The 18,193-nt window shown below is 37.2% G+C and overlaps 1 protein-coding gene across 1 annotated transcript; it reads left to right on the forward strand.

Moving 5' to 3' along the window:
• Positions 1-9,941: 9,941 nt before the first annotated feature.
• pcdh8 (protocadherin 8) lies at positions 9,942-15,852 on the forward strand. Its single transcript, XM_039746312.1, has 4 exons — positions 9,942-12,215; positions 12,359-12,441; positions 14,467-14,600; positions 15,470-15,852. Exons 1-4 carry the CDS (start codon positions 9,942-9,944, stop codon positions 15,826-15,828), a joined length of 2,850 nt encoding a protein of 949 aa, XP_039602246.1. The 3' UTR covers positions 15,829-15,852.
• The last annotated feature ends 2,341 nt before the right edge of the window (positions 15,853-18,193 follow it).

An 18,193-nucleotide genomic window follows, 5' to 3' on the forward strand; every position in this document is an offset into this window, starting at 1 on the left:
AATGAAACCTTTTCCTCAAATTTTGGCAAAGTACTGTTCTTTCTTTTGTGATACACATTGCATTAGAAAGTCTTCCGGCAGTTAATCAAATTGTCCGTTTTCTTTTAATTCATTAAACTGTAAAAGAAATGTCATGATATTATGGCACCTCTCTTGATTCCGCTCAGGTTTATGAAGAAAAATACACAAGAATATTTCAATATTTTGTCTAGCACTGTTCATTGAGAACAGGTTCATAGTGCATGCACACATTTACGGCCATAACACATTAATTTATAAACCATTTATATATTTAAAATGTATAGTTTAAAACATAAAAACACAGAACAATTTACAATTTAATTAGTAGTTTCCAATTATAATAATATAAAGTACATTAACACTGATATATAGCCAGTTGCAAAGAGAGGAGGAGTTAAAAAACAACTTTTGTCAAAAGTATTACTGAAAAAATAAACCTCTGTGGGGTCCACAGTTTGTTATAACAGACTAGGTTAAAACTAATTAATACCCTAATCAAATGGCTTTACAAAGTTAAAAAAATAAAGGAACAAGGTAGAACCAAGCTCAATACCACATATGTTTACACATCCTGGGCATTACTACTCGTGTAATTTCTAGTGAGTCCATCCATTTTCAAACACTAGTTCTTGCACCAAGAAGAGGTTTGTGTTTTTCCCAGTAGCATCAGACAAAACTCCAAGTATTCTTTGAAGTAAGTTTAATTATGAAACTATTGGCCATCGTCTTGCCTGCTGTTGCCTCCTGTCTTATATTGAACTGTCCTTAACAGAAAGAAGTGATTTACGCCCCATCTTTACATCGCTTCCTTTGTCTCCCAATTCCTGCATAAATTACACCTCAACAGCAACATTGGCCCATATCAGAGCACAGTCCAGGTCTCAGCTACACATACTGTAACATAGTTTTTGTCTCAGCACACCACACTCAATATGGGCACTTGGATAATCATTCCCTGAATGTGGCACCATTATCGAGATTATCTTCTGACAAAACTCCATTTCCACAATCAGTAACTTTGTCAGACTGGCCCATTTGTGTTTTTTTCTTTCTTTTAACTACATCAATTTCTACTTGTCATGTTTAAAAAGATATTCCATTCAGATACAGTTGAACAAATGAAAAATTAAGGCTTTATATACACTCCAGGGTAAAATGTAGGACACTAGAATGTTATTGCAACAAAAGAATTAATAGAAAGAGTGGTGGTTAGTTATGCTGCCTCCAAACTTCAGAAATCTGGATTTGAATATTAGTGTGTCTGCTGTCTATGCTCAAGGATTTTTCTCCAGGACTAGGTTTCATCAAAACATGTGCAAAATAATTTAATCTGGCCCATATTACAGCATATCGATCCATTACAAATGAGTGTGAGTTTGAGCATTAGTGAGTCCCAAACCCAACTAACCCCTCACCCTTAGTTTGTGCTTGTCTTATTCATAGTCCTGTTGAAACAGTATTCACCCCAAGCCCAAACCCCCGCATGATGCAATGTATGAATTTCTGGATATAAAAAATTATGTAAGCATTTTGAAATCAGTCAGAACAGCAGGAAGGTGGTGGACATTCATTTGATACAACACTGAGATCTGTTAAATTAGACAAACTAGTCCTAAAAACATCAATAGCACTGTTAGAGACTATTAAGAATGGACACATAGGAGAGAGATGATGCAGAAATGTAGAGAAGGTGGAAAGAATTAGTTCAATTTACTGAGAATGAGTTGCCAGTTAAAAAATTTTTTCTCATAAAATGAATCGCAAATAGTGTGACAAAAATAGCATATAAAGACTCAACAAATAAAAAAGGATTTCAGGATTCAATAATTTATTGTTACTTGTACAAGTACAGGTATTATATACAATGAAATGATTACTTGAATATGCCATCACCAGCAGGAAACATAAAACAGCAATAAGCATGAACACCATTAAGTAACAAAAGTGCAATGGCAAGTAAAAGTGATACAATATAATGTCTGAGGCAAGATTACTAGTTGTTCATGAGTCTTAGGTAAGTTGGATAGAAACAGTTCATGAACCTGGAGGTTTGCATCCGTCTGGACTTCAGGCACTTCACAGAGTGGCAATACAGGGTGGCTGGAGTCCCGCCTGATGCTATTCAGTTTCCTGAGACAGTGATTGTAAACATGTCGTGAATCGCAGATACTGTAGCTGTGTATCCGTGATGTGCTGTACTGTTTTCATCACACACTGTGGAGGTCTGTGGTCTTAAGCTGAAACGTTGCTATAACAGGATGTTATTCGTCCTGCAAGAATGTACTAAGCATCACAACAGAAGAAGCTGCTCAAAGTTGTGGGTGACATCCAGGCCTTCCTCAAACTTTAGTGGAAGTAGAGGCATTAGTGTCCCTTCTTCACCACAGCTGCAATGTGATATGACATGACCATTTAAAGTCATTAGTCTGGGTTACTCTGCTGACCCGAGCTACGGCATGTCTTCCAATATAAATGGATATACTGTATATTATTTCACCTGTTTGTGGAAGTCCACGATCAGCTACTTAGTTTTGCTAATGTTACGGGTGAGGTTATTGTCTAGGCACCATTATTCCAGGAGTCTGACCTCCTCTCTATAGGCCGTCTCATCATCCTCACTGATTAGACTGATGATGATGGTGTCATTAGCAAACTTGAAGATGGTATTGGAACTGTACTTGACCATGCAGTCATAGGTGAAGAAAGAGTAGAACAAAGGGCTCAGCATGCTGTCCTGTGGGGTGCTGATGTTGATAGTGATGGTGGATAAAACTTTTCCACCAATACGCACATCCACTGGTAAGGAAATCCAAAATGCAGCTGGACAGTGAGAAGCTGAGTCCTAGATCCAGGAGCTTACTGATGAGTTGGGGTAGAATGACAGTATTAAATGCCAGGCTGAAGGCCTCAAAAAGCATCTTGGCATAGGAATTCCTGTTCTCCAGATGAGACAGGATGGTATAAAGTGCCATAGAAATAGTATCCTCATTGGATCTGTTGGAGCAGTATGCAAACTGGATGGGGTCCAGACCATCTGGAATGATGCCCTTAATGTGATCAAGCACCAGACTCTCAAAGCATTTCATGGATATGGGACTAAGTGCTACTGGTCGATAATCATTAAGGCAGTCCACTCTAGTCTTCTTCAGGACAGGGATGATGGCCGTATTCTTAAAGTAAAAAAGGGTGATTGTATGGCAGGCTACAAGAAAAGTGCAACTAATGAAGGAGGCATGGTACAAGAGGAAACTGGGAAAAGAATTAAAGTGCCCAAGAAAAGGATGTAGTGATGAGGGAAATGTAGAACATTATAGAAGAAGAGATGAGAAGAATGATAGAAAATGAAATGGTCAAAACATAACTAGAGATGTGGTTTAATACAGTGTGTTTACATAAACTAAAACAAGGGGAGCATTAAACAAAGGAAAGGAAGCACTTAATAAACAAGGATCAGTTTTTTTAAATCCATGAAGGTGGTACCAGTAAAAGAATTTTTTCATAAGGACAACCTGAATTTCAACAGGTTTCACTCCCTCTGCCCAAAGAAATATCACTATGGCGTGTTGTTCTGCAATAGTGCAATCCTGCAGTGAAGCATCCATATTAATTTCAACTTGGCTTCAACTAGACTGACAGCAAAACTCCCTGCATGTCCAATCTACCCATAAGGCATTGCAAACTCATATTGTGTCAGCTTATACCTGTTGCAGTTACCGTGTAATTTTCAAATTGCCTTTACTTTTTGATTTACCCTTATAAAAAATGAATAAATAGAAAACAAATAGAAATTTTATCCAGACTGCAGTGTTAAAGGCAGTTATGATATGTAAGAATGACTTAGTTTTCAAAGGAAATTTTTATCTGCCATCAAATTATATTGATTAAGAAGTGGGCCTGCTTAATTGAACTGTTTTCAGTTACTTGAAATGATCATTTCCGCATCTTATGAGTATGAATAAGACTGGCAACTCTCTGAAAGGGACATCTAACAAAAGGACTCATAAAGTAGGACTTTCCAAAGTCTAAATCAAATGTATGCTTCAGTGCAAGCAAAGAAAAATGTGCATCATAAAACAGAGCCTTTACTAAGTAGAATAAAAATTGCAAAAATATATTCTTGCCACATCATAATTGGATGGTTGATATTGTTACAGAGAAGATTTCTTTGAGTAATGTGCATGTTTTCTGTGCATCCATGTGTGTTTCCTCCAGACATTCTCTAAATATGCACATTGAGACGGAGTGAGCTTTATTGTCATTATATGTCCATAGAGCGAAATTTAGGGGATTGATCGATGAATCTAAAATTGACCTGGAATGAATGAGTGTGGGTGTATGACTGGCATCCAGTCCTGGGTTGGTTCTTGCTTGATGCCCTTTTCTGTCAGTATACAGTAGGTATTGGCAATCCTGCACTAGAAACATGAGATCAAACAACAGCAGAATGGATTTGGTACTGTATGATTACTGTCATAGCTAACAACATATATGAAGTGTTTAACAAATAATGCAAACCTATCCAGGAATTTTGGCTCAGATTCCATACTCAGTAGTTGTTTGCATAGACTTCTCCTTGTCTTTAAATTGTTTTTCTTCTAGGTACTGTACTCTGGTTTTATTTTTATGTTCTCAAAAATGTGCAAGTTAAACTAATTAGCAATTTCATATTTGTCCTAAGTGATTGTAAGTAATGGTGCGTACATGAGCAGGCCCTGAGATATAAAAGCACCCCCAAAAACCATGATTTGAATTACATGGATTTAAGAATATTTTGTCATGTTATCCTGAAATTTTGTTAAGATACTGACCACTCTTATGCTGTTAGCAATTTCTCTGAAATTTGATCCATTTGATGCCAAAAAATTAATATTTTAATGTTTTCGACTTTCTAATTCCTTGTGATAACTTTGAAGAACGTGACTTAACTGCAGTTTAATTGAGTGGGATTCAGTCTTTGAAATAGGAGGCAGGGTGAAATATTAAACCCACAAAAAGCCACCCAATTTATTTTCTATACTTTGAATAAATTGTTGTATGAACAAGAAAACAAAACAACTTTTCAGACTGAATGTGGTCTTGAACTTTAAAGGAATAAAATGACATAACTGCAATAATATAGTATTACAGAAGTTGTCATTTGAATTCCCTTGCTAATCAGTCAAAATATCTAGAGCATATGTTTGCAGATAATCGCATTATCAAAAATCAAAAATTTTACTTATCAAAGAAAGATAAGGCAAACACTTAAAAGGGGTGACAAAATAAGTCTTATCACATATCGCTGGCTGCAGAGGCCACCTGTCTTGGAGTGACAGCATAAAATCCTGCGTCAACTGATTACAGCGTCTGTATGTCAAATCATCTTCAGACTCAGATCATATCACTGCTTATCTTAGTTGAAACTTTCTGAAAGTTTTTTTAAACCAATATCATTCAGTTCTGTGCTTACTGTTTTATGTAGGTATGTATCTTTCTATTTATTTTTGCATGAGACTACAGCAATAACCATTATTATTGTTTCTGTTATTATAAACTACCTTTTAGGTGAGTGAGTGAGTGAGGTTGGGAGCATGCGCGGATAGCATTTTGCTGCACCCACCACACACCGTACCACCTGGATTGGGACCCGAGTGCAGCGGGTGACACCTCGGCACCACACTGGAATAGTGTGAGTTTTTATACGGTGGCTGGGGTGCCAATCCTGCCACCAAACCCCAAGTTTTCCCTGAAGGTTGGAGGACCTTCTTGCAGGGCCAGATGCAGATTAACGTCATATCCAAGATGAAGCAACTGGGGGCTTGCTCAAGGGCCCAACAGGGTAGAGTCACTTCTGGCATTTGCAGGATTTGAACCAATTGCTGGTGTAGATCCCTAGCCTCAATGTCACCAGTCCATCCTTATGGGTGAAGTTCCCAAAGGAGAACACTACGGTACTATATTCTGGAAATGTCTGAAATTCCAGGACACCTCTACCTCTGTGGCTTTTAAAAGCAAAGGTTAAGGCATGAGCAGAGTATCAATAGTTTAAACTTGGTAAATATAACTACATGTGATATATGTATATATAATATACTGTATGCATATATAATATTTAAATGGTGCTGCAAAGTTTAGGTCTCCAGAGTTCCAAAAGAACTGGCCCAGTTAATGGATGTACAGTAAAACAGTTTGCAAATACTGTATTTTCAATTGTGTTTTTATCATTTGGCAGTAATCATATTTAAATGTTGTCCACCTAAGTGCTATATTTCTAAGTAATATTTTTAAAATAAAAATGTGGGACACTTAAGAATTTAATGTAAGTAAAAGGTGAACATGAATGTGTCTGAATAATAAAGCTACAGATTTAGCTTGATTTATCAGGTGGAAAACGGTTGTTATTTTTTTGTTAATGTATCATAACCGTGCATGGTATATGGTGTAGTGCATTTTGGTTCTTCTCTGCGCATGTACACTGAAACTTTGAGCTTTTAATAGGTAGCAAAGCAATGATCTTTCTTAAAACAGCTATTTAGTATAATGAGGATTATATATTGTGTAGACTGTCTAAGCACCTATTTGATAAAGCCGATTGCTGGCTGAAGAAGACAGACACCTTCAGTCTGTGGAAGTCTCTAAAATCAGTGTTTAAAAGAGTGGCTTTATAAATAAAGGTTAAAAATGGAATGGAAGATATATCAGTGGTGGATTGGTGCCTCCGTGGTGCCACATTGGCTAGCTCTCATGCTGCCTCACAGCTACAGTCCTGGGTTCAGTTTCTGAGCCAGTGCACTTCCTCCTTGGAGTTGCCATGTTCTCCCTGTGTGTGTGTGTGTGTGTGTGTGTGAGGTTGCCTCAAAAAATCCAAAATATGTGCATTGTTCTGAACTAGTTGTGCTTGTCAGTAAATGGATGGATACCAATAAATTAAAATGAAATGATCTCTGTCGAGTTAACCAAATGTAATCATACTAGCCTGTCATGAGAAATCAGTTACGTTAAAGTTTTTAGCTTTTAGTTGTTAACAGACCTTCTGACAGTATATATCCTGTTGGTTTGTATTTTTCCTCTGTTTGTGTTGTAAATCACGTTGTGATAGTACTTTGAGTGAAAGGCGTCACATAAATTAAACATTTATCGATTGACATGCTTATAAACTCACATCCTCTTTGCATTTGTAAAATTCTGCAAAAACAACAGCATTAAACTGTAGTTCATTACAAAAAGTTGCACAAGAATTAAATTATTTAACATAAATAATCTAGCGATTTGAAAGTGAATTCGTTTTTCTGACCGTTGCACGTTACACAGCAGTCGAGGTTCTTTAAATAAGGATGTAATAGTTTAAACAATACCGCGCGGTGTTTGAAAATGAGTTGCTGCTGTCTTTGAACACGCAGTGTTGCCAATTGATATCACTTTTGTGTTCCCTTAAGTATTTAAGCAAGGCGTTTACATAATCTTTTGACACATAAGGGATTTTAACACCATGCGATTTGCTCTAAACACTTCTGTGACAGATGGCCGAGTGATACACCCCCGCTCTGTGACAGCAGAACACACGCAAATGAGGAAATACTCGGGAGACTGCAGACATACCTTCCTCTCCTCAGCTAATTTTAAACTCCATTGAATTGTGCAGCGGGAGACTTTGTAAATTATCTTCACCGAATAGGGTGTTGTACCGTGTTAGCCATTATGAATGTAGAGAAAAGTCAAGCAAAATGACACATTTTATTGGCTAACTAAAAAAAGATTACAATATGCAAGAAGGGGCCTGAGCTGCCTCGAAAGTTTGCATATCGTAATCTTTTTAGTTAGCCAATAAAAGGTGTAATTTTCCTTGACTTTTCTCTTCGCCGAATACGAAATACAGAACAATAGAAGGATAAATATAACAGTGTGTACAGAATTTCAGACTGGGTGGCACTCAGGTGCAGTGCTGCTTTATGCATCCATCGTCTAGAGCTCGAATTCTGCACTCGATCCTTGTCTTTGTGGTGCTTGCATGCGCCCCTGTTCTTATGTTGGGAATTTGCCTATACTTTTATATTGAGGGCGGCCCGGTGGTGCGGTGATAGCGTTGCTTCGCAACAAAGACACATGTGAGGAGTTTACATGTTCTCCCCATGTTCACATGCCTTGTTTCGTGTCCTCTGTTTTGCTAACTTGGCACTGATGTGTGTATATTTTCCCTGTGATGGACTGGCGTCCTGGCCGGGTATTGTCTGGACTATTTGTATTCCACTCACCCTATCTATCTATCTATCTATCTATCTATCTATCTATCTATCTATCTATCTATCTATCTATCTATCTATCTATCTATCTATCTATAAAGACGTGCCAGTTAGGTTAACTGATGGCGATTCCAGACTGGCCCTTTGTGAATGACGGTTTGCGTGAGCAGACATTGCGATGATTTTGTGTTTTGCGAGATAGACTCTAAACCGCCAGCGACCCTGCTTTTGATTAACCGGATTGGAAAATATTATTTTGCATCTCAGAACACAACAGTTCAAAACTGCATTGGTCATAGTGTTTTCCGATATGCTTTAAAATTAAGCTATTTCCTTTGTTTACCCAATATTTCAAACCATTTCCCCACGAGTATCCCTCATTTCATGTGTGCATCTATTTGCATAAAATAATAATTTAAGACAATTTTCTGACTCTGACCAAAGGACTATTAACAAGAAAAGAACATTTTACTTATTTATATTAGTTAAATACATATTAATGCAAATATGTTGTGGAGAAATTATAGCGAGTTTTACCTGTAAGTTGAGGAAAAAAATCCCTTTATTATTTATACGAAAATAATTTCAGACACCACACAGTGCCAATACATTTCAGTATTAATGAACCAGCCCTTTCAAACCCTACTGGATTTGATGGATTTTGTCTGCGAGAAGTGGCTATCCTCAAGCTTCTTATTGCTTTAAGTCAGATTTACAGTAAAGCCGCAGATTTACTAACAACTTTATTAAGTATTTCTTAGGGGTTAAATATATTTAAAGTAGTTAAGAAATTGGCTAATTCCTTGCATCCCTCTGACTTGAATATTTACATTTTTGTAAGCAATCGATACTTGGGTGAATGAAGTATATTAAGGTAAAAACATTCCTCAAATGTATTTCTGAGCTTGCTTTAAGTAACTTTTCAATACATATAAAATTGTATTAGAATGAAACCATTCTGTGAAGCACTCCACTGAGCTACCAAATATCATCTCGAATTTGCATTTTAAAGCCACAACGTGTGAACATTTCAATTGTTGCTAATATAAATTAACCGATTAAGTGGTTATCTTTTAGTTTAACGTCTATCGTTTTTGTTACTTTGGCTATATTTCCTATGCTCCGTTAGTAGGTATATTCACCGCCCTATTCTAAGCGGTAACACCTCTTCACATTCTGTTCTATGCTGCATTTTACTTAGAATATTAGGCAAAGTAATATGCTATCTATGCGAATAGGTAAAATCCTTACATTTTCAGTTAAATTTGAGGTAAGGTATTTTTTGATACAATTACGTTACTTGCACCCCCTTTTTCAACAACAGTGCTCTCGCTAATTGTATTTATTTTAACACTGAATCGGGCAGTAAAGCAAATGTGAAGACATTTAGGTCTCATTTGAGCCAAATGTGTTAAACCATTTGCATCAAACATAATAAACTCGCACCATTTGCAGAAAGTAACCTGACATCATTGGTCAGTTAGCCAGGTCATTTGCATAAACAGGAGAGATAAGATGCCTGTAGGGGATTTCTCTCACATTCAGTGTTACTGCTAGACGGAGATCCTCAACTGTATGCCTTAACTGTTAAGATTCTAAAAACTTTATGTATAGCTCTTTGGAGCTACTGCTTTTATTTTAATATTTTTTCGATTTAGCTTTTCAGTTATGAATTTCAGGATAGGTTTATGCATCTTGATGATGCTCCTGAACGGTTTTGCAGTTGTGTGTAGAACTGTGCAGTATACAGCTTACGAAGAAGATGCTCCAGGCACCGAAATTGGAAATTTAGCCAGAGATCTGAACATTAATCCCGCAGACGACCCGCAAACAAGTTTTCGTTTTATGGAGCGGCCGAACTCAACCTGTATTAGTCTGAAGGAAGCAAATGGACTGCTGACTATCGGAGAACGAATCGACCGAGAAGAGATATGTAAGCAAGCCTCTCAGTGCCGGATAACCTTTGACATTATCAGCTTTTCTATGGAGAAGTACCAGTTGATTCACGTAGAGGTAGAAGTCAAGGACATAAATGACCATTCACCCCAATTCGTGCACAATGAGAGCTATATTGAGATTTCCGAAAGCTCACTTGTTGGCAGTCGTTTTCCTTTAGAAGTAGCAGTTGACTGGGATGTTGGCCCTTACTACATTCAGACTTACCATATTTCTTACGACAGTCACTTTGGCATTGAAGTGCACAGCAGAGAAGATGGAGTTAAATATGCTGAACTGGTCTTAGCCAAGCCGTTAGATAGGGAGGTCGAAGACTCCTATACTCTTCAGCTGGTTGCTACAGATGGAGGGAATCCACCCAGATCCGGCGCCGTTACTGTCAACATTAAAGTGACTGATTATAACGATAACAGCCCAAGCTTTGAGAACAATGTGGTGACAGTGGAGTTGAACGAGGATGCCCCAGTAGGCTTTCTGCTGCTAACACTCAACGCTGTGGATCCAGATGAAGGTGTCAACGGTGAAGTTCTTTACGGGTTTGGATCGCAAGTCTCCTCTGAGATACTTCAGACTTTTCAACTGGATCCTTCGTCAGGGCGTTTGAGCTTAAAAGCGCTCGTTGACTTCGAGAAAAGAACAAATTACGAATTACTAATCCAAGCATATGATTTGGGATTGAACTCCATTCCGACAACTTGCAAAGTTCTCGTTGAGGTGTTGGACGTCAATGACAATGCGCCTGAAATTAACATCAAACCGATGACTTCTACCAGTGCTGGAGTGGCGTATATAACTGAAGCAGCGGCCAAAGACAGCTTCGTGGCACTAATCAGCACTTCGGACAGAGACTCGGGCGCTAATGGTTATGTTAAATGCAGCATTTACGGCCACGAGCATTTCAAGTTACAACAGGCCTATGAGGACAGCTACATGATTGTGACAACAGCGACTTTGGATCGGGAAAAGATACCCGAATACAATCTCACCGTGACGGCCGAAGATCTGGGCTCTCCGCCATTTAAAACAATTAAACAATACACCATTCGTGTCAGCGATGAAAATGACAGCCCCCCACTCTTTAGTAAGTCTGTTTACGAGGTCTCAGTCGTTGAAAATAATGTGCCAGGGTCGTACATTACGACGGTGGTTGCCCGTGATCCGGATTTGGGTCATAACTCTAAAGTTACATACAAGATACTCAGTTCGGAGACGAACGGACCTCCCCTGTCATCATTCGTGTCCATTGATCCAGCTACAGGCTCTATATATTCTGTAAGATCATTCAATTACGAGATGATTAAGCAGATTGAAATGAAGGTAAGGGCCAGTGATTCGGGAACCCCACAACTCTCAAGTACAGCCACAATCCGATTGAAAATAGTGGACCAGAACGACAACTTTCCTTTCATCACTAATCCAATTTTAATGAACGGCTCTGCTGACCTGCGCTTGCCTAACAACGCCCCACCAGGTTACCTCGTCGTGCACCTCAAAGCAAGGGATCTGGACGACGGGGTCAACTCAGAATTATCTTATAAAATATTGCAAGACCGGGAAAATATGTTCACTCTTAACAAACAGACTGGAGAAATATCTTTGAAGCACGGTCTAAGCTATGTTACGGGGGATGTGTTAAGGCTGACAGTAGCGGTGAATGATAACGGACGCCCTTCTCTCTCTTCCACCGCTGTTCTTAACTTCATAGTGACCGAGACGTATCCCGATGACGAGCTTGTCATTATTTTACCATCGAGTGAAGAACAGCCTGAGTGGGACGTCTCCCTTATCGTAATTATCATGCTCGGTGGGGGGTGCGCATTGTTGCTTGTGGCAATCATCGCAGTCGCAATCTCCTGCAAAAGGCATCGGACACACAAAACCGGGAAAAGCGACATTGTAGAAGGACAGTCGTCGGTCTGCAGCACAAGATACCTACGGGACTTAAACAGAGGTCTGGGAGACCTGAGAGAGGCGGAAACCTTGTTTGAAAGTCAAAAGGCGCAGGAAGCAAACAAAAAGGTTAGTATAGTAATGTAACAGTTACGCGCTTTGATGCAACTTGACTCTCTCCTTCCCTGCTATCCCTTGACATTTCGTTACCTCACTGAGAGTAGAGATCTTTTTGTGCTATACTATTCATAATGCTTTATTTATTTTTGAAGGTGTTCATTCCTGGTAACCCATTTTCTGAAACTGATCTACAAAAAATACGTACATGGCAAGAAGAAAAATATTTAGATTTAAGGTAAGATTTCTATCTATCTATCTATCTATCTATCTATCTATCTATCTATCTATCTATCTATCTATCTATCTATCTATCTATCTATCTATCTATCTATCTATCGTTTTTTAAGTATTATTTAGCAACATGCAATTTGAAGATATTGTTCCTCAGATAATTATTGCTCAGTTCTTATATGTTTGCACTATGGGCAGCACTGCTCCAGCATACAGCATCCAAGATTCAAATCCCATGTGTGGGCATTGTCAGCGTGCAGGTTCTCTTTGTGTCTGCATGGGTTTCCCTCTCACAATCCCAAAAATGTGCAAATTAGGTAAACTGGCAATTCTTGTACATTGACTGATTCATGAGAGTAAGAGATTTCAATGTACACTCTAAAAAAATAAAGGTGCCAGAGTAATTCTTCAGAGGGATATTACATTGGGTTACACAGATTTATAAAATACCAATGGGTTGCTGAGTGTGAAAGGACTCTTTTCAAATATAATAACACAAGCAAAGTTCAGGTTTTCTTGATCTGTTAGTATCCTGCTTAGCCTACACTAAAGATTTCTAATTTTTCTAAATATTAGGTACCTTTTAAAATTACAAAAAAACATTTTTGCTTGCAAAGAAAAATGTGTGCTATGCAGTACACTTGCTACCAGTCCAGATTTGAGTCCTTTCTTGAATCCAGTGGTTTCTGGAAGTATTCCAGATCCCTACAACAATGCAATGGAATAAATAGACTTACAGACTTAGAAAATAGATCAATTAATTTAACTGTTTATTGAATTTATGAATCCATTCATTATTCAACAGGGACTAAAGACTACCCAATCTGTATGGAATGCCAGTCCAGATTGGATTTATAATATAATATAATATAATAAAATATAATATAATATAATATAATATAATATAATATAATATAATATAATATAATATAATATCCATCCATCCCGCTATATCCTAACCACAGGGTCACAGGCGTTTGCTGGAGCCAATCCCAGCCAACACAGGGCGCAAGGCAGGAAACAAACCCCAGGCAAGGTACCAGCCCACCACAGGGTGCGTACACACACACACCAAGCACACACTAGGGACAATTTAGAATCACCAATGCACCTAACCTGCATGTCTTTGGACTGTGGGAGGAAACCAGAGTACCCAGAGGAAACCCACATGGGGAGAACATGTAAACTCCATGCAGGGAGGACCCGGGAAGTGAATATAATATAATATAATATAATATAATATAATATAATATAATATAATATAATATAATATAATATAATATAATATAATAATGCAAACATCCATAACCTAGATAAACATAACAGAAAATGGATGGTTGGATGAATGGATAGATATTAAAAAATAAAGAGACAGAGACCTCTGTTTTCCCCTATGCTCAGCTCAAGAGATTTTTGATGCCCAAGGGTTTATTTTAAAAATCTTCCAGTATTAAATGGTACTCTGAAGTAAAACATCCATCCATCCATTTTCCAACCCGTTGAATCTGAACACAGGCAGGAACCAATTCCGAGCAGGGTGCCAACCTAGCAGTGAAGTAAAACATTAATATAAAAAACATTTATTTATTTATTTATTTATTTATTTATTTATTTATTTATTTATTTATTTATTCATTAATTATTAATTATTTATATTTATTCCATAGCTGTTTTGGTGCAGTCCTTTGCATGGGTATTGGGCATAAGGCAAAGCAATTGTTAGACATGACACCAGTCTGTTATAGAGCAAACTCTTGAACATATGTAGAATTAATAACTTATAGGAATCAATCACAGTAATCTGCATGTTTTTAGGATGTGGGAGGACACTGGGTATACAGAGAAATCCTTATGGATGTGAGAAAAACATACCAAACCCCCACAGACAAATAACCTAAATGGCACTGCAAGCCAGGTTTCTGGGAGTATGAGGAAGCAGCACTAACGTCTGCACCACTTCACCTTATCTTTTAAACAAAGAATTGCCCTAAAATAATGATGAGAAATAATTTTGTGATTTTTCTTTAAGCTGTGTTACGAATGCTGATCAACTGAGCACAAAGGACAGTGGTCAAGGAGACAGTGATTTTAATGACAGTGATTCTGATATCAGCGGAGATGGGTCCAAGAAAATCCCCACCTCCTTCAATGCAGTTCATAATGGTAAGGAAGCTTTTGTTCAGGGAATATTAAAACTAAGGCAGGTTTAGTTATTCACCTTATTCTAGGTCACATTCAATATTTGTGCTATTTTTTTTAAACACTGGGGGTAAAACTATTATGATTTACAAATATTTCTCATTCCCTGATAGTGTAAATGCAAATAACAGTATTGATATAGGTATCATTTTTATTTTTAGCAATTGAAGATATTAAAGATTTGTTTTAAACAATACCTAAATTAGCTGAAGCTTTTAATTATTATTTTATTACTAATGCATTTGTAGTATCTGCTAATCCATCTTACAATAACTGACACCACACTTCCTTATTTAATGGTGGCTTGCCTGCATTCACACAGTCAGTCAGTGTTGAGACCTGAACCTGCAGCTTCAGCTTTGTGGAGTCCACACCATCTAATTTAGCACTGTGTGACAAAAACGTCTATGTGCATACAATCACAACCAAGACAAATATACAAGTAGAAGAAAGAGGACTTCTAAAAAATCTACTCATGGACTCTCCTTATGGGTGTATGTCACCATGTGATTGTAACAAATTCCCTAGTATACATTTCCTTCCCTACTCTGCCCCAGCGTTCACTTAGACGTTTGTAGATGTGTGACAGATGCCCCCACACCTCTAACATGCTGCTCTAACCTCAAATGATGTTAGTGACCCAAACAATAACTGAATTGTCAGTTTTAGGATTTTTTTTCACAGATTACAACATGTTATATTGACAGGAAATTGTGAGTGCTTTTTAGTCATAAACTTTGAAGTTATCTTTTATATGATGTCTTGTGTTAATCTTGTTTATTTGTAATTACATGTACTATTTTCTCAAGAAAGCTTCTTTCTCTCTTCTTCAGGCACATTCCATTCAGCACAATCTGGAATCAAATTTTGTATGATTCCCATTGATGGACCTCCATCGTATGGAAATGGTTACAGCATTGCATACTCCCAAACATCTGTTTATAATCCCAAGACAGAATTCAGGAGAGCGGCTTATCAGACAGGTCACCATCCATGGAGAGATACTTCCTACCGTACAAACCTGCCCAAGACCAAAGGTTTACTGCAAGCTATTCCAAGAACTGGCCCTGTGCCTGCTCTTCAGCTGTGCTATGAGAATCAGACTGAAATGACGCAGACAGAGAGGGCACCTCAACTTGAAAAAGAGACACAGGAAACGTCAGCTGTACTCCATGTTGCCACTTCATTTTAGAGAGGCTAATGACAGTACATTGTCAGAAAGCAGACTGAATCACTATACTGATATTCCTTCTGAAATGGAGAAAGAGACTCATATTTGACTGGCAAACAATCTTACATAGTTTCTGAATGAACGCTATGTAGTGTACATATGTTTATTTTCAAGATTGTAAATATTACAAATTAAATGTTGCATTTTATATGTTTTATGTGTACTATTAGAACCATAGATCATTCATTTCTTTGTTGTATGGTGTCTTTTTACAGGGTTCCTCTAACTCATTTGAGCTCTTTCAATAATGCATTGAAAATATGTGCTAAATATTTTGTACTTGTTTTTGTCACAATCGTGTAAATTGCCTCTTTGATATTTTTGTAAATAAATTACATTATATTTTAGTTTCAGTTAATGGATTAATTTTTAATTACACTAGTGTAATAACTCAAAATTTATAAAGACCACCAATAAAAAAGATCTTCTAAAATTAATTATGTCTAAAAAAAAAAGACACATCTAGTATATTTTAGTAGTGGAGTAAAATATTTCATTTACAACACCCTAAAACACATTTTATAATTTATTTCTTCAAAAAGTACATTTATGTTAAATAAATGGACAGCCTGTCCTAAATAATAAACAGGTTGTACAATTTTGCAACATGATAAATAACGAACACTATTTAAACTGTTTTCATTTGCTTTTAGGCTGAGCCTGAGCGGCACATCGATTATCATTGTTAAGCAGAGCAACAGTAATTGCATTATAATTTGCATGCATATTACAAGTGAAAATGATTTTTTTTTGTTTTTATATTTTTGTAAATAAAGTACAGAACACATATTGTTTCTGAAATCTGGCCACCATTGTGCATAGCTTGGCAAATGTATCTTTCTTTGCTGCCAACAGCCTATTTCCTGGTTGCTTGAAAGTTTTAACAAACCTTTGCTTTCCAGGCTGGTGTATTATTTACAGTTATCTCAAAGCTAAGAGAGACTGGGTTCAAGTTCCAGTCCAGGTGCTGTCAGTGTGGAATATGCATATCTTCCTAAAAGACATGCTAATTAGGTTGATGATGATTTTAAATTGACATGGCATGATGCTGTGTGAGTGAGTCCGTTAGCACTTCCTGTGATAGACTGGCACCCTTTACAGCATTGTTTCCTGACTTTTGATTCATGTTGTTATGATAGGCTCCAGCTGTCTAAACCCTGAATGGGATTAAGTGCATTTAAGGCAACAGATGTACATTTCTATTTCTTCTTTTTGTTTTCTTCTAATCAAAGTGAATGAATTTAGAAAAGCCGTAATTCATAGTTATAGCTGTGTATCAATTATGAAAAGCTAGATCTGCATGAGATCTGTATCGAAGTTTTTACAATCAATCATTTTATTTAATTCATTTATTCATGTATGGAAAATCACTATTCAAATATATAGTCAAAGATGGATGGAAGTGGCTATGGAAGCACTGGGTTGAAAGAAGTCTGAATAAGGTTAAACTCTGTTCATTGCACTATTTATACCTCTAATTGCTCACATTGGGCCATTTCAGAAATACCAGTCACCCAATTTTAATACCAGTCCATTGAGAATACTTAGAGAACATGATGAGAACATGCAAACTCCACTCAGTCAGGTCCTTGGTCACATCAAGGATTATGGAGCTGTCAGGCAGCAGTGTGGTGCGTTGTATCACTGTTGCTATCATTCATTTTTTAACGTTTTGTAGAACAGCAGTTCACATATGGTGATCTTAACTTAAATAAGTACAGTAGTATAATGGTTAAGTCACCGAATCTTAAACCTCAGAGCTGCATATTCAGTTCCTGACTCTGTCATCCTGAGCAAGTCATTTAACATAGCTTTGCTCCAAACGTAAATGAATATAAAAACAATTGTTTCCTGATCATGTACTGTAAGTTGTCTTAGATAAGCGTATCAGATAAGTACAATGCTTACCAAGAGTACTCACCTGCTTGGAAGTTTTTAACAGCTTATTTTTATAAAACATTGAAACTTTGTATTTACTTGGACTTTTGACATTGATCAGCGTGTCGATGTGATTTGCATTTGAATTCATTTAGACCACTTTACAGAGACTGTGTAAAAACTTTCAAGGAGTGAATACTTTTTATAGGCACTGTATGTGGACAATGACATGATTAATTAACATGGCTATTTATTTTCATCCAAGATTGTGCAAACAAAACAAGTAAAATAAATTCAGGTAGAATTGAGGTTTTAAATGATGAGAATGGTTTATAGCTATGTTAACTATAATTGTCAAACACAGCATTAGTCAGAGATGACTCGTATAAAGGTTTAGCACATGTTGAAAGGTTACTTTGGGCTTAAATCGAGAAACCAGCCATTTAAA

The sequence above is a fragment of the Polypterus senegalus genome, chromosome 2 (genome assembly GCF_016835505.1).
Source record: "Polypterus senegalus isolate Bchr_013 chromosome 2, ASM1683550v1, whole genome shotgun sequence".
Taxonomy (NCBI): Eukaryota; Metazoa; Chordata; class Cladistia; order Polypteriformes; family Polypteridae; genus Polypterus; species Polypterus senegalus.